General features: G+C 46.1%; 2 protein-coding genes across 2 annotated transcripts; one reads left to right on the top strand and one right to left on the bottom strand.

Moving 5' to 3' along the window:
- The first annotated feature begins 2,078 nt into the window (after nucleotides 1-2,078).
- Nucleotides 2,079-2,612, top strand: LOC112119970 (olfactory receptor 52L1-like). Its single transcript, XM_024218870.2, has one exon. It carries the CDS (start codon nucleotides 2,079-2,081, stop codon nucleotides 2,610-2,612), a length of 534 nt encoding a protein of 177 aa, XP_024074638.2.
- A 3,566-nt stretch (nucleotides 2,613-6,178) lies between these two features.
- On the bottom strand, nucleotides 6,179-7,120 carry LOC113407756 (olfactory receptor 52K2-like). The gene has a single exon (XM_026657814.1). The coding sequence runs from the start codon at nucleotides 7,118-7,120 to the stop codon at nucleotides 6,179-6,181; it is 942 nt and encodes a 313-aa protein (XP_026513599.1).
- Nucleotides 7,121-17,967: the final 10,847 nt, after the last annotated feature.

Raw genomic sequence — 17,967 nt, 5'->3', positions numbered from 1 at the left:
GATTTGTTTTTTTTTTTTTCAATTTTTATTGATCTAAATTTTCACAGTTGCAGGAAATTGGGGGGCAGGGTCAGACAATAAATATGTAATGACAGCAGACACGGAGATTCAAGAAGTTAAAGTTTTTTAATGGTTAAAACACAAATTGTTGATATCAGATGTAAAAATATACAAAGTGAAGAGTCTTAAATCAAATGCTCATATGGTTTCAAGCAGCCTGGCTGTAAATTTTGATTATCATCAATGGAACTATTTTTCATCAGTTTGTGTCTGTGTGTGATGGTTCTCAGGATAACTCTGGACTGCGAGTTATCTCGTTACCCCCTGCTTCAGTGAGAGGGAATCACTCTTGTGATGGCTGGTAGTCAGCTCCCTGAGACTACCTGCCCTTCAGCCACTCAAGTACTCTCCTCTGGGCTAGGCCAGCCCTGACTTCCCCTTGCAGGTTAACAATAGCTGTCCCCAAGACCCTTTGAATCAGTCACCTCTGATATACATCCCCTGACACTGGCTACTCACAGACATCCCAGATTCCCTGCCCCCGGAGGAGCAGTGTGCCCCCGTTTACTGGTTTTATCTTAAACTACCACTCCCGTATTACATGTGGCACATGTGAGCTCTTGTAATAAAAGAAAAGTCCGTTTATTTAAGGAAGAAAAAAGATTTAACAAGAAACAGGAGAGAGTGGCAGAAACAAATGGTGACAATGCAAAAGAAAATCATAAAATGGAAAGGTGGGTCTACAATTATCATTAATTACCTTTCTTATCTAATAAAATTGATTCTCAAACCCCACCCCTGCCCAACTTTCAGTCTGTTGCAGAGCTGGCTGGTTTCACAACAAATTTTCATGAAAACACTCTTACTCTGCAAAGCATTTACTCAGTGGATGGACACAGAGTGCTTCTCTTTCTCTGGGCTAGATTGAAAACAGCCTTTGGTTCTAGTCAAAGACAGGGCGAACCCCTGTCTAGCTGTAAAGGTGTTTTTTCCCCCCACTTTGCAGTGGTTTTGATTGTTTGTCATTGTCTCTGATGGTTTTTCATTCAAAGTCCTGGTATTGTGCAAGACTAAACAATTGAACCTTGCATTGCATCACCAGTCACACAGGGCGGGGTGACAACTCTTCCTTGCCTGAATGGACCATCATCGAGACACATTACTGCATCTCCTGGTTACTTATTTCTACTCCAAGCCCATAAAGCACACTGTCAATATGAATATGTTATTCCTTAAATATTACCTGTACATACTTCTCACAATGATTATGAATCTTGACAAGTTAGGAGCTTTCAGGTTACTTTGTATGGTTAAATATCCTGTAAGATTTGTGTTTGGTGTAGTGAGTTTGTCAGGGCTGTGGTGAGAATTGTTTTCAAAGAACAGGGAATCCCTTGCCAAGGGGTCTCTGTTTCACAGTGTGAATGGTGAAATTGACATTTATCGACATTTACTGATAAAATCTAATCTCTCCAAGTGTATCTATATCCTAGGACAGATACCTTCCTGGGCAACTGGTTTGGAATGTAGCATCCAAAACAGAGGTAAGATAAGGTACACAACAACAAGTTAATGAACTGGTGGGTTGGATCTTAAATGACACAGAAAGTGCTTTTTAACATATAAGCAACTGTGCTATAAATAGAAATTGTTTGGGGGGCATATTTTGAAGCACACCTACTGTATCAGATGGACTTGCTGCGAGATTAGAATAGCTTCCTAAAAGGAGGGGTATGTATGTCTCCCTTTCATAGTGTACTACTTTATCTTAGACCATAAAATTGGCCTCGTTTGGTTATTCGGTCTCTTGAACATTTTTTTATGATGAACCAGAGGTTTAATGCATTCATTGTCTATTCACATCACTCAGGACGCTAGATATACTGTAGCCCCAAAAGCCAGGGCAGTGCTGTGAAAATGGGCTGTGCAGAAACAATTCCAGCTCTAACTGCATTTCTTTCTTTTAGGTGCTCTGAGCTAGAATCATAATGAAGTTTAACTATTCACAGCCCCAGAGCTCTACCTACCCCGGGCCCCTCCGGCACTCCAGCATCCTGTCTGTCCCAGCCATAGTGATAATGGGGAGCCTGGTGCTTGCACACTGGGTCCTTCTGGTGAGCCCCTTCTCCCTCCTTGTCCGCAGGCTGCCCTTCTGCCAGCGCTGCCTCATCTCCCACTCATACTGCGAGCACATGGCCGTGGTGAAGCTGGTTTGTGGGGACGCTACAGTCAGTGTCATTTACGGCCTGTTTGTGGCTTTTATGGTGGTGGGGTTTGACGTGTTTATCATCTCCGTGTCCTATGCTATAATCCCCCAGGCTGTACTGAGGCTCCTGTGCACAGACACCCATCTCAAGTTCTTCAGCACCTACATGTCTCACTTCTGTGTCATCCTGGAATATTACATCCCTGCCTTCTTCATGTTCCTCACCCACCGCTTTGGCCACAATGTCCCGCACCATGTCCACATCCGGGTGGGCAATCTCTACCTGCTGACGCCCCCTGTGCTAAACACTGTTGTTGATGGGATGAAAACCAAACTGATCCGTGAGAGGGTGCTCTATATCTTCCAGCAGAAAGTAATCTGGGCAGTGTGTGCCTGTCTAATTTAATCTAGGAGTATAAAACATTCATCACCCTGGCCTCAGACTCATTCATGATCTGCCATCACTCACACTGGTATGTGAGCATAGAGATGTCACCATGGACTCCGGTGGGCTCCACCTTCCCTTCCTGCCCAAGGAAGTATCTCGTCAGATCACCTCAGTGGTAGCTCCAAGGACAAATGTGAGAGGGAAACCTCTTCCCTCAGCTCCCATGATACCCTCAGCCTGGGCGCTGGATGGCTCATTGGTGGGGGTCTCCGTGGATCTCTATCAACCATCACTCTCAATAATTTATAACAGCTTTTAGTAACAGTTTGTTGTACAACAAAAATAATGTGAAGAAATCAGGTGTGCATAGCTGGATCTCAAACAACTGTGTCTTCTAAATATACCCCAAAGTGCAAGGCTCAGGTGGAAATTGGCTGGTTTCTGGTGGCTTCTGAAACATAGAACATATTGATCACTATCACAGGGCCCACAAACTATTCAAAGGTATGATACTGTAATCCTATACACAACAGTAATTAATGTTTGGTATCCATTTGACAGCTGTATCGCACCACACAAAAAACAATCTCTCCCCCGAATAGATCACAGTTTAATTCACACACAATCCCCTGAAACACATGGCAACACTATGGCGGGAAATGGATTACAAGTTACGCGCAGCCCTACTTGTTGGAGGAATGGGCCCAAGATACACAGACACATACTAGGCCCATGGGGCCGAGAGACTCAGACACAGGCCTGGCCCCTGTGAAGGGAACAGGGCCAAAAGACACAAACACACACCTGGCTCCTGTGAGGGGAATGGAACAGAGAGACGCAGACACATGCCCAGTGCCTGTGAGGGGATTGGGGCTGAGAGACACAGACAGAAACCCAGCCCTGTGAGGGTATTGGGGCAGAGAGGTGCAGACACACACCCGGCCTGTGTGAGGGGAATTCGGCCAAAGGACAAAGACACACACCTGGCCCCTGTGAGGGGCACAGAGCAAAGAGATGCAGACACATGCCCAGCTCCCGTGAGGCAAATGGGTCCTAGAGACGCAGACACACAACCAGCCCCTGTAAGGGGAATTGGGCAGAGAGACACAGACACACGCCCAGCTCCTGTGAGGGAAATGGAGCAAAGAGACACAGACACACACCCAGCATCTGTGAGGGGAACGGGCCCAGAGAAGTGACCAAACACCTGGCCCCTGTGAGGGGAACAGAGCCGAGAGATGAAGACACCCACCCGGCTCCTGTGAGTGGAATGGGGCCGAGAGACACAGACATACCCCTGGCCGCTGTCAGGGGATTGGGGCAGAGAGACATAGACACACGCCCAGCCCCTTGAGAGGAACGGGGCAGAGAGATGCAGACTCACGCCCAGCTCCTGTAAAGAGAGCGGCAAAGAGATGCAGACACACACCTGGCGCCTCTCAGTGGAACGGGGCCAAGAGACGCAGACACACACCTTGCGCCTCTCAGTGGAACGGGGCTGAGAGACACAGACACATGCCTGGCCCCCTGTGAAGGGATTGGTGCTGAGGGAGGCAGACACTCGCTCGGTCCCTGTGAGCGGAATGGGCGCCAGAGATGCAGTCACATGGATGGCCCCTTCCAGCCCCCTAGGAGCAGCAATGGAGTGCCAGACACACTAACAGTGCTGAATGCAGACGGAGGAGCTGGGACAGTCACCAGCAGGCGCCTGGCTCCTAGCAGGGAGGTGGGGCTGAGAGGTGAACGCACAGCAAACATCCTTAAGAGAGGATGGTGGAGAGGAGAGGAGACGGGCATGGCCTGTCACTAGTAGTGGACCCTGTAATGCAATGCAAAAGTGTACAACTCTGTTGAGCCACTCAGCGTCCTCCAGGAAACCCCGTTGTTGCAAGCCCCATTCTTCTCTGTGCACAGTTCATGGAGACTCCCCCCATCCCATCCCAATGGGCAGTCATTTAGGCCTCTGCAGGTAAATCTCACCCTCAGAGATGATCCAATAAACTTCTTTCACAGACTAGACTCCTTTCTAGTCTTGGCCCAATCCTTTCCCCTGCTACAGTCCTTGTTCCAGCTCAGGTGGTAGCTAGGGGATTTCTCATGACTGCAGACTCCCTTGTTATGTTCCACCCCCTTATATAGCCTAAGCACAAGGCAGGAATCTTTTGTCTCTTTGGGTCCCCACCCCTCCTCCTAAATGGAAAAGCACCAGGTTTAAGATGGATTCCAGTACCAGGTGACATGGTCACATGTCCTGTGAGACCCCCAAGCCTTCATTCTTCCTGGCCTGACTCACAGGAAGCCTTGCAAGTAAACAGAGCCATCTACTGTCAATTGTCCTAGTTGTTGGGAGCCACCAAAATTCCAAACCAGCATTAATGGCCCACACTTTGCATAACTACAGTAGGACCTCAGAGTTATATTTCATATTTCTAGTTTCAGATAGAAGAATGATACATACATACAAATAGGATGAACACACTCAGTAGATTATAAGCTTTGTAATGATCCCTTACAAGAGACCTTTTGCATGAAGCATATTCCAGTTATATTATATTCACACTCATTAGCATATTTTCATAAAATTGTATGGAGTGCAATGTCACAGCCTCCGCCAAGGCCCAGTCATAGTCGTCTTCCCAAAGCTCTTTGCTGTAGTGAGAACCCCTCCTACTCTTTCCCAGGCCTCTCCGAGTACTCACAGGCAGGGGGTCAGACGAGATAGTCAGAGAGGTTCCTTTTGGCCTGGGAACATGTAAAAGGTTCTGAGAGGGAGAAAAGGGCAGATGGCTGGGTGTGGGAGGGCATGTGGTCAGGTGGATAGAGGTAGTCGGCAGGGTGTGAGAGGATGTGTGGCAGGGGGGAGAGGCAACCAGCAGGGTGTGAGAGGGTGCATCAGGGAGAGATGCAGCCATCTGGGTATGAGTTTGCCATGTGGTAGATTGGGGGCCTGGCTTTGTGTTTAAGGCTTGGACCGGGGCTCAGATCTGGGTTCACAGGCTCAGGATGGGGTCCACTTTAGTCTAATCTCCTCTGTCTGACAATGACCAGATCAGGTTCAAGACACTATGCATGGGACAGCTGAGGGTAACCTGCCTCCAGCGGACCTTTTCTCGTCACCCCCAATGAGGAGAGGTTGGCCGGTGCCCTGAAGCAATTGTTGGCTGTCTTAAACTCCCTGTGTGATGTTGGGCAAGTCCTTCGGCTCCCTCGGCCTCATCCCAAACCTGTGATGTGGGGTGACCACAACCCTGCCTTGCCCATGGTTGCTCCGCCTTGTCTGTTTGGATTGAAGCCCAAGGGGCAGGGATGGTCTCTTGCTATATGTCACACAGCAACTCGCACAACGAGGCTCTGATCTCGCTGGGCGGGGTGGAAATGGCCAGTGAAAACAATGCTCTAGAGCAGTGCAAAGTCAAAGCCGTGTTTGACCCAGACAAGCGTGTTTATTAGCCCTGTTGCTCAGGAAGGCTGAGTTGGGGTTCTATAGCCGGGGGTGACTGAGCCGTCTCGATGCCAGGCCTTGCTGGCCCTGACGTTGCCTGCACTGACCTTGCTCCCCAGCTGCTGACCCATCCTGTGGGCCTTCAGTCTATTTTGATGCCCAAAATGTGGAGCGCCGTCCGCCGGATCCCCGGGGTTCTCACTCCGTAGATGATGGGGTTCATCATGGGAGGGAAGAGCAGGTAAATGTTGGCGATGAGGATGTGAACGTGGGGAGCCATGTGACCAAAGCGGTGGGAGAAGTAGGTGAAGGTCGCTGGGGTGTAAAAAACCAGCATGGTGATGACGTGGGCACTGCAGGTGCTGAGGGACTTGTGCCGCGCCTCCTTGGTGGGGAGTCTGAAGACGGCCCGGAGGATCAGGATGTAGGACAGGACAATGAGGATAAAATCTAATCCCCCGGTGAAAACCGATACAGCCAGACTATAGGCACTCATGACCGTCGTGTCCTCACAGGCCAGTTTCACCAATGCCATGAACTCACAATAGGTGTGAGATATGACATGGGTCCTGCAGTAAGGGAGCTGTTTCAGCAGAAATGGGTGTGGGCCCAGAAAAATGGCCCCCCTCATCACAATGACCAGCCCTATCTTGGCTACAGCCCGATTGGTGAGGATGGCCGAGTGTCGCAGCGGGTTACAGACAGCGACATAGCGATCAAAAGCCATGGCCAACATAAACCCGGACTCCATGCAAGTAACTGAGTGAATCAAAAAAATCTGGGCCAGGCAAGCATTGGTGTGAATAGCCCGGTCCCTGAACCAGAATATGCAGAGGGTTTTGGGCAGGGTTGTGGTGGATACGACCAGGTCGGCGAGCGCCAGCATGCAAAGGAAAAGGTACATGGGCTCATGGAGGCTCGGCTCAGTCTTGATAACAGCCAGGAGGAGGCCGTTCCCCAGGAGGGACAGAATGTAGACAGAGCAGAAGGGGATGGAGATCCAGACATGCGCTGCCTCCAGCCCCGGGATGCCAAGGAGGATGAAGGTGGAAGGGTGGGGTGTGGTCCAGTTGGAAGCTGCCATGGTGGGGCCAGTTGGGTGTGTTCAGTTCCACAGCACGGCTGCTTCCTGCCCCTGTAACTAACCATTAAAACAATCATTAACTGTCTGATAGGTACATGACAAGGCGACGTTTTCTGAGCATTAGTTCTTCACCTGTCCTGTGCTAATGCCACACAAAGTGTGACTAACAAATAACCTATTCCCAGCTCCTGCACTGCAGCCATTCCACCCTCATTACAGAGGTTTTTAGCAGCAAGTGATTTTTTAGAGCTATGATTTTATAATCTTCAGCAACACAATAATGAAATATTTTAAAACAAATTTTAAACTAAGGTCCTGTAGACTAACATGTTCTGAGTAAATACAACAGTGATGCACAACTGGTTTTGTCAGTACATTCAGAAACTGACAGTCTATACCTGGGGGTTGGCAAATGCCTGTTAAATGGCTTCATTACCACTTGAATGGCTCTTTAACAGTTTCAACAGCCTGGAGGAAGGCTCACCAGGCTGCAGCAGCCTGCTGTGGTGGGAGCCTGCAGGAAGCCTTTTGGAGGAAGGACGCAGGAGGTTCATACCAGGGGTCCTACCTGGGAGCTCTCTGTGCCCAGGACATTGGCGGGAGCTTTGCACACAAAGTGCCCAAAGGATTGGGACTAAATGATTTAATGATGGGAACGCAGGGCACACCTTGCCTACTTCTCCCCCAGTGACGTTCTCACTCCTCCATCTAGTGTCTGCGGGTTTGTCTATACAGCAGCTGGAGACGTCTCTCCCAGCTCTGAGAGAGCCAGCATGTTAAACACAGCAGGGTAGCCGTGGTGGTGGTGGTGGGGGGGCAGAATTCAAGCCCATGGGTACCCCTATCTGTGTATTTGGGAGGCTGGCCTGTTCCACTGCTCCCACCGCGGCAGCTGCACTTCTATTTGTAGTGAGCGAGCTGGGTGAGAGCTAGCGTGGGAACGTCTCCCCGAGCTGGGAATTACACCTCCAGATGTTGCCCGCCTTCCTCTAATGAACCCTTTTGGTAACTTTACTCACACCGTCAGTAATAACCACACAGGCATTTACAGCTCAGCCTTTATTGAATGAGCCATGAGCAGAATTCTGTCCATTATCTAAGTGCAGCGTACTAGTAGCTTTGTGCACGCTAGGAGAACGTCCACCAGCTCCTGGCCTGTGTTTTCTGGGGTCACTGGGTGAAAAGTCGACCGTGGAGCTCGGGTATACACGGGGTTCCACTGGTTTAACATAGGGTGTGATTTAAGCTCATTCAGCTAAATTGGTGCAAAAGACTTTGTGGACATTTTGATTTCAGACTAAGAGTGGATTATTGCAGTTTAGTTTAAAAAGATGAGGAAGAGATTTAAACCAATAAAAAAGTGCCCACACAAGGGTTTGCATCTTTTTAAATAAACCAGTTTAGTTAAAATGGTGCCAGACCGTTGGCTTTTCTTCATGTACAGTGCTACCGCGTGCAGCAGAGTCGCTGTAACACTAGGCCGACAGGAGCTTCTCCTGTCTGTGTAGTTAATCCGCCTCCCCAAGAGGTGGCAGCTTTGTCAGCAGGAGACATGGTGCTGTCTACACAGGGGGTTAGGTTAGTATAACTACATTGCTCAGGGATGTGCATTTTTCACACCTCTGAGTGACATGGATAGACCGATATAGGTCTGTAGTGTAGACCTGGCTTGTGTGTAGACGAGGCCTCAGAATATGTCTACATGAAAAATTTCCTCGGTATAATATAAAGGGTGTGTTTAAACTGCTTTTGTTCAACTGGTGCAGACCTGTGTCTGGCCTTTGTTAGTTTGGTTTAGGTTAAGCTGACTGGGAATAAGTCTAAGCTAAACTGCAGTAAGCCCTTCTGAAAGTGAAATAGGAGCATCCACACAGGAGTTTGCACCAGTTTAATTAAATCAGTTTAAAAACAGGTTCAACTTTCTCGTGTAGACAAGGCGTCAACTAAGAAGCAGTGATGCCCCAACCCGGAGGCTGTCTTTTCACTGGAGGGAGAGGCAGAGAGCTTGTCCAGGAATCACAGCCTCCTGTCACATTTTGGAATAACCCTATTCCATTGGGCTCCTCACCCACAGGGCTCGGGGGCGGGGGCACTCCCAGGGCAATGATGGCAGTCCATTCTGGCCTGCAGGAAATTAGAAAAATGAAAATTGATAGACCCATTTCCATGCCTGATAATCCAATCAACCAGCCAAACATCCCATGGCATGTCTGCTACCCAAAGCAAACACCCAGACCAGGGACTTGTGGCTAGGGCACCAGGTTGGGTTTCAGGAGAGCTAGGTGCTCTTCAGATTCCTTTGGCACCCTCAGTTCCCCTGTCACTAAGATGGGGATCAGGATACCCCCAACCTCACACGGGGCGGTGTGTGTGAAGCAGGATACACAAATGTCTGAGCTTGGTTCCAATGAGCACTATGGACATGCCTATAAATAAATAACTGCCCCCGAACCTGGAAGTGAATGAGAGCGATCTGCTCTCTAAAAAGTATTACAATCTGCTGTAGGACACTCCTGGGAGTGGGTGTTGCTCTTGTGATCTGTCATTTACCTGGCAGGTATCTCAACCCACCATCAGAGAAACAGCCATTGTCACTGCCTGCGCTGGCTAAGGCAGAGGGCTCACCCCATCCCAAGTGAGGGGTAATTTGTACATACTGAATCTAGATCTGCGCATTTCAAAGTTTGGGTGGAAACTATTTATGATGAGACCTCTTTTGTCCTTTGAAGGTTGGGCAGAGACAGAATTCGCCAGAGAGCTTCTAATTATGGCCTCTGAGCACTGCTGTACTACAAATAAGTAATGGCAGATGACACTCAGAGAGACCCCTGCTGTCTCACTCACAAGATATGGACCATTCACACACCTTGCGGGAGAGCAGATTCCCAGCAGATAGAAAGTGAAGCATAGAGGCCGTTGTTGATGCATTAAACTAATCGCACATTTCAAGGGGCTGCTGTGTCCGAGGGCAGAAGCTGCCTGAAGACATCGTCATCACAATTTCAATCCAATGTAGCTGGATTGAACGATACACTAATAATAACCTCCCAGCCAAATTCTACCTTCAGCCAGGTGCAAGCGGTTGCGTTGGATCCAATGGGACCTAGGTGGGGGAAGCTTTGTGAGGGCAGAATCAGACCCTCACAAGAACAGCATGGTCACATACCACCAACAACCCTGCCCAGAATATACAGGGCTCTCTGCCGCAGAGAGGAGAGCTGAGAAAAATATAGGAGCTTTGTTACTCGGGGCTGTCAGAAACCCTAAAAGGGGCAACTTAACTATTTTACTTCAGTCCATGTAAGGAATAAATCAGCAGCAACTGAGCAATTCTGTTTGATCAAGGGGTAATGCAAGTCAGCATGCTCTTGTCTAGCACTGCAGTTTATTAGATGTAAGCGCACACAGACATAAGCAACAGGCTTAGAACATCCCAGATATTTACCTACATTCTGAGACAGTATTCAGTAATCAACGACAGGTCAGTGCTGGCCAAACACCTCCCTGCCGGGGAGTAAAGATGTCAGGAAACCATCTCTCCCAGGATAGCTTCTGAGGACTGCTCCCAAGTACATATTATTATTTAAACTTTTTATAACTAACTTCTGCTAAAGACATTGGTCATAATGACCCCTATTAAGTTATTACTTTTTAATTTTTTAATAAACTTTTCTTATTAGAGGCGTATAGACTTAAGGCTGTTTATTTACATTTTTTAATTTTTATTTATTTACTTTTTTTTATACTGATTAGCAAAACTGCTAGTAGTTATGACCTTGCTTTTGAAAGCCTGTCTTCAAATTGACCATTAACTATGTGGTGTTTTATTTTATTATAAATTAATTAAATTATAAATTAATGGAGATATCCTATCTCATAGAACTGGAAGGGATCTTGAAAGGTCATCGAGTCCAGCCCCTTGCCTTCACTAGCAGGACCAAGTACTGATTTTGCCCCAGACCTCTAAGGTGGAGTGCTCATAATATGTTTGCAATTAGCTTGATCACAATCTGGGATATATACACCCCTTAAATCCAGGGCAACATTCTCCTTTTCAAAGGCCAAATATTTTAAATATTGAGGCAGTTACACATATATATATAACAAGTTCAGTGAGTTACTTTTGGAAATCCATCATTAGGCTCACGGCTCTCAACAAAGACTGAGCAAGAATTTTCTTGCTGGCACTTGTCGGTTTCACTCCTGACTTTGCCTCGTTAAAGACCAGACATCAGGTACTTATTTTCGGGACTTGCCCATGGTTTGTAAAATCTCTGGCTTTGCAACCTATCAATCTTCCTCCTTATCCAGCATGTCAGTGCTGAGAACACAACAACCAATGGCACTTGAAGCATTAGAATCACCACAGTTGGATGTAAAGCCAAATTGAAAATTTCCGATGCCATGGGAGACCATCCCAACAATGTCTCCCACCAATTGTGTTCTGAATCTCTGCTAACCCTTTTAATTACTGGTTAATTTTATTAGAAACATGGTGGACAGTAACCATGACAGTAACCACCTCCTGCTTAAAACTTGCAAATATTTTTTTAAAATGGAAATGCTCAAATAAAATTTTTATAGCAATTAAATTTATTTTAATAGGTTCAGGTATTACATTGGAGAATAAGGTGTATTTTACTTTTAATAGGCTGTATTTTAATTCAGATACTTAACATTCAAAATTACATTTTTAATCGCTACAATTTGACAAAAACTTTTATTTTGGGGGCGATTGTCGGTTGTATTGTGCACATAATGAATGATGAGCACAGGACATTAACTTTTACCGCATACACAATTCTTACCCACATAAACAACTGCAGATTTATTTGCAAATGTATGACTAGAAAAATGACATTTTTTATTACTTTTAAACATATATTTTGTGGTTGCGCAGCATTTTTAATACATTTATATTTAATCCCAGATTTTTTAAGAAGACTTTAATTTCACTGTTTTTTATTTTGGGGCCTTTTTTATGTCCCATATTTTATGATCTATGGGTTCTATTACCATTTGATTAATAGTAAAGCCGAAGGCTGTAATAGAAGAAACCTATTTTATGTTTGCCTTAGACATTAATGAAACAAATGCAGTGATTTTTTAAAAATTCTGATTATAACTAAAATTTATTAGTTTTTACCAGGACTGCTTTTTTTTTTAAAAAAAGGATGGAATATTTTTAAATAATACTTTAAATTTTTAATGGGAGTATTTCATTTATGACATCCAAACTATATGTTTACCATATTAATAATTCACGTTTGCATTTCCACGCATGCCAGGGCCAAGGAAACATTGCTCTGGAGGAGACCAGTAGCCTGCAAGAGGCGGAGGTGATCCTTTTTTATTGGAATTGTTTCTATATTCCTAAAACCTGTGCCACCCAATTTCATATGGAACTCAGCTGATCTAAGGATGCCTTCAGGGGCACTGCTAAATCCTTTAGGTGTGGACCCATTGTATTTATTTTATTTGCAACCACCTTTTTATTTATGCTGTTAAGAACTTCTACCCCAGCACCAATTGTTCCTAAAATGTCCCTTTTTTTATTCATATGGGGTCTGGGAATATTATGAAGATTTATTTAATGTTTTCAGCTCTTATACAATGGTTGAACAAACTCTTTGCATTCGGATTTTATTGCTAAAATATTTTCTAAGGTAATATTCATAGTTACTTTTTTTGCACTGTGGAATGGATTAATTACCAATTGTTTTTTAATTTCTGAAAACCCGGGTCTTTTTAAGTGCAAGACAAAATAATTTTCCTTTTTTTTTTTTTTGGTTGTCACTATGTGCAATTTTGCTTTTTTTATTTTTATTTTAGCACCTTAGGAAACGAGGGGGAATAATACAGCCAACGATGGTTTATCTTTCCCCCCGGGGTTGTTCGCTTAGGGATATCATTCCACAAGTGAGTGCAATTGGGTTTCCTACAATTAATTAGCAGCCTGACAGATTCCACCCAGTGAAAACAACTACATGGGTAGTCTTTAATTTTTTGTATTAAGAAATCTGCTTTTCCAACAAGTCCATTTGATTACATAAGAATGGTGATGTTGCCACCGAAAGTGGGAGGGATTCTGTAATCGCCAGTAAAAATCCATTGCAATCCAAACTATAATGCATTGCCAGTTCTTGTTCATTCCCATACTGATGTTTACTTTGTCTAAGACCAAACCTTTCAGCTTTACCGTAGTGGGAGAATATCCGTCCATGGGGTCTAAAAGAGTAATTTGTTTTCCCAGGATATTGGAACCAGTAATGATGTCAAGGGTATTGTTCACTTTCCATTTTGCTGTTATTTATGGGAAGTCTTCCCTCACCTCGAATACAACAGATATTGGATTTCTGCAATTAAAGAAGCACACCCGGAGATCCAATGCCAGGAAACACGGCACACAGGAATGCTAAATTTTTAAAAATCTTTAACATTCACGCACTTGATTTGAAACACAAAACTTTTATTTTATATAGCGGGAGGTTACATAATAATACAAACGAAATGTATTAATTTGTACTTAGACCAGCCATCTGAATTTCCCCACCCCCACTCCCCCCCTTTCTCGGGAGTGGGTTCTTAATTTTTTTTATTGTGCTCCAAATGCCCTTCTGATCTTCTGTTCCTTCCCCCTTCTGACCACCCCGTTTCCATACTGAGGTGGTCACTATTGGAGCCATGGGCTAGTGCTTCCACAACTTTTCCAGAGTTTCAAGTAAAGGGGACCATAAAGGGATTGCTTAGAAGTGCCCAAAGGAAAAGGAAGATCATGGGGATCACTTTTCTCTTTATCATAATGAGAAGGATACGAGCAGACATCCTCATCTGACCTGCCCCCCCCCCTTTCCAAGGTTACAACTACCTCAAATCACAGCCACTCTTCCCTTCTGTTCTCCCAACATAGTTCTAAGAGCACAAATTTGCCTCTTACATTCCCATGGTCAGCCTGAGTTCTACTATGGGATTCCTGTGTTGAGGCTCTGACAGCCGACTCACTCTCCGTTTTCTGGTGTCTTAACACAGACACTTCCAGCTCCAGCCTGTCCCCCCCCGCCCCAGTACACACTTGCTTCTGCATAGCTGCCAGCTGTGCTGCCTGCATGAGGGCTGTGGCTCGGAGGGTTTCCGATTTTGCCATGAAATTACTTCTATATTTAATTTTATTTTTTTTACATTTTTATTTTAACTCTTAAATGTTCTAACTCCTGGTTTAATGTTGTTGCTGCCATTCATAACCCCTGTAATGCAGCTTTTTTTTTTTTTTTGGCCTTAACATTAGGATCCCTCCATTTTCCTGTCCCAGCCCAGGATTCCCATTCTTTACAGAGCTGCAACAATGCTCAAGGGGAACTAAAGGCTCCAGCTTTCCAAAGGCTGTCCCCACGTTTCTGTATAAAATTTGCCAAGCTGTTATTCAAAGCCATTTCTAGTTTCCTTTTTTCAGGTGTCTCCTGTCCCTCTCACAAATCTTTTTTACTTAATCAGACCTTTTGGACCCAGCCTGTAAATCAACAACGGAGTGTGACCCCAATCAAATCACAGACCATGGCGAGGAGAATTGCAGGTTGGTATCCAGTTCCACTGCCCCCCTCACCTAGTGTAAATAACACAAACAAACCACTTGCACTATGTGTTCCTGTCCTGACACCACTCCTGGCTAGGCTCACTCTGTTACCTGGGGGTGTCATAACCCCCAACTGGGGCAACTTCACTATTTCACTTCAGACGGTGTAAGGAATAAATCAACAGGAACTCTGTGCTTCTGTTTGATCAAGGAGTAAGTCAAGCCAGCATGCTCTTGTCTAACACTGCAGTTTATTAGATGTGAGCACACACAGACATAAGCAATAGATATCGAACATCCCAGATGTTTACCTATATTCTGAGACTGTATTGAGTAATCAACGACAGATCAGCGCTGGCCAAACGCCTCCCTGCCAGGCAGTAAAGATGTCAGAAAAATGTTTCTTCCAGGATAGCTTCTGAGGACTGCTCTCCAGATACTTTGTTATTTAAACTTTTTATAACTATCTTCTATTAAACACATTGGTCATAATTACCCCTATTAAGTTATTACTTTTTAAAACTTTTAATACACTTTTATTAGGAGAGGTGATTAGACATGAGATTGTTTATTTGCATATTTTATTTTTATTTTTAGTTATTGACTTTTTTATATACTGATTAGCAAAACTGCCAGTACTTATGACCTTACTTCTGCAAGCCTGGCTCCAAATTAACCCATAACGTTGTGGTATTATTTTTTACTCATTCATTGTGGCTGAGTTCATGTCATCTGGTTGCAATTAGCTCGAACACATTTTGGGGCAATAGCTCCATGTTTCCCAGCCAAGTCCCATTGAATAACCCAGCCCCTTCTGGGATGCAACTTAGAGTTTCCCCCAGGCTAAGCATCTTTTCAGCAGACCAAGCTTCCAGACATGTGGCTCTCAGTGCTCTCTCCCCAGACTCTGAGCCTGCCCCTATCTGAGCTTCTTTGGCCTGGCACAACCTGCAGGATCCCCCCTCACCCGTCTCAGCTCTGTGCTTCCTCTGGGCTGTTATGTGGGGCAGGTGCTGCTGACGAGGGCCATTTCCGGGGTCCAAAGCCCTGCACTCACCCAGCTCTTGCTCAGCAGAGAGGGGCTGCCCGGGCCAGCGGGAGGTGTCCAGAGAATCTCTGTGAAGTGTCGGAGGAGTGCTGGGCAGGGAGATTAATAGCCATGGCTGTGGGATCCCAGCAGGTTTTCTGCCTCACCTGAGCAGCCGCAGCTCAGCAGAGAGCGTGAGACTGAGGAAATAGTCCCCTGCTTTTCCCCATGCCTAGGTGTACGGCGCCCCGAGGGGGCTGGGGAGGGCCATGCACCAGAGACAACGGGGAAAGCTTATTATTATTAAACAAATTAAAAGCCACGCAGGGTTTGCCAAGGCTCAAGAACTCTAGGAGCCCGTTCAAGTGCTGTACGTTCCTGAAGTCATTCATAGATCCGTCCGCAAGAAAATTGCTGGCTGCCAGTTGGTTGCAGAAACCACAACCTTTGATAGTTGCTGTGAATTTGAGTGGCATTGTGACCCCATAGGCCAGGTCACAATGACACTCACTACCACTGGGTCTGGCCATCTCTTCCTGCGGGTGTGGGCTGGAAGGCTCCTGCGTGACCTTGAGATCTTCATAGTCTGTGGGTCTCTGGATACACCAGAGGCTGGGCTCAGGAAGTCCCCAGTGAGTGGGGTTAGGCAGGACTTGTGCTGGGGCTGGGGAATCTCCCATAGGGCCTCCAGGGGTCTCTTAGCTGGGACCGGCTTCAGGGTTCAGGGGTTAGACCAGCCCCCCCTGCCCTGGGACTGGGGGAATGTGGGGATCATGTAGCCCCTGTTGGAGGGTAAATGACCCTGCTGCTAACTCAGTGTCTGGTCAGTTACAAAACAAGAGTTTAGGTCCCACCCTTCACCCAAGTTTTAAGACTCCATCAGAGACGGTATAGCTCTTCTGGCAAACCCTCCTTGTGTAGACACAGCTTATACCGGAAGTAAGTGAAATAAGCTTCACCAGCAAAAGCACTTTTATGCCTGCATAACTGTGTCTACACCAGGGCTTTTGCCTAGTTACAAATTTGCAAAAAATCACACACACCCCCAGCCAACATTGCTATCCCAGCAGAAGTTTCTACTTTAGCCCTGGCCTAAATTAGCTTTAATTGAGAAGCTAATTAAAAAAACTGTCTCCAGTGCTGCCTGAAAGCTGCAGAATCCTGGATCTCTCCCAGTCATGGCTCAGGTCAGGGCCTGGTGTGAGGCAGTATTTCTCCATAAGATGGCTTAGGAAGGGGTGGTCAGACACTGGGATGGTAGTTGGTGAGATCACTGGCTTTTCCACAGATCTAATTGGACGATTGCACATTTTCTGGGCATGCTAGGTGTGGAAGCAGAGCAAGGCCTGACAGGAATTGGAAGGGAATTTCAAATGCAAACAGTCTTTGTTAGCAAGAGTCAGGCTAACTGAGCAGGGGGTTGGACTAGATGACCTCCTGAGGTCCCTTCCAACCCTGATATTCTATGATTCTATGATTCTAACCCTAATAACGCGAGATTTGTAGAAGCGAGGATTGTGTGAGACGAGTGGGAAAGAACTGTGTGAGAAGTTGTTGCGACCTTGTGTAGATAATGTGTAGATAATATGGAATGTAGACTAGAGTCTAAATAAGTGAGAAAAATAAGATATCAGGATGACCTATGCATAAACAAAATGCAGCTGTTGCTTATTATTGTCTGTAACAAAAGGTATAAATGCTTGCTGTACTTGTTTACCTGTAGAGAGACCTGCCTAGGAAGGGGAGACCCTGTGTCCTTGTGCACTCTCTCCCTCTACGCAATTGCTTGAGAAAAGAAAGTATCTGACTTTGCTGTACCCAACCAAAAGAGTGAGAACTGTGTTTTTCTCTGACAATTTGGGGGCTCGTCCGGGATGGCAACGCCCGCAGAGACACCGACAGCTGCTACGGATCGTTCCCCTTCGAACCCCATGGTGCCACAATAGAGGTAGGAGACCTTTTGAAATTTCTATTGGGGTGTCGGAGGAGGACTATCCGTGGGGCCGTCTGTTCCTGTTGGGCTTCCGCCATCCGAACTTATTGACTGTGCAGCAAGATCAGATGCAGAGCGGTACTGGGGAATTGTTTTGCCACCCCCAATAAAGATAATTGTATGCGGTACTGGGGACTATAGTTTGGCCGCCCCCAATAAGGTTAATGCATAAGGGAAATGCATTAGGTGTGCACCAGTGCTGAGGGGTTGTTACCGCCTCAAGAGGGGTTGTTACCGCCTCATAGTGTATTGAGTCC

Source organism: Terrapene carolina, unplaced genomic scaffold (genome assembly GCF_002925995.2).
Source record: "Terrapene carolina triunguis isolate 2854851 unplaced genomic scaffold, T_m_triunguis-2.0 Scaffold311, whole genome shotgun sequence".
NCBI classification, from domain to species: Eukaryota; Metazoa; Chordata; order Testudines; family Emydidae; genus Terrapene; species Terrapene triunguis.
This window is presented reverse-complemented; position numbering and strand designations above follow the sequence as displayed.

Bases quoted from the DNA above. Each gene is read 5' to 3' on its own strand.
- LOC112119970 (XM_024218870.2), top strand. From the start codon at position 2,079: ATGGGGAGCCTGGTGCTTGCACACTGGGTCCTTCTGGTGAGCCCCTTC.
- LOC113407756 (XM_026657814.1), bottom strand. From the start codon at position 7,120: ATGGCAGCTTCCAACTGGACCACACCCCACCCTTCCACCTTCATCCTC.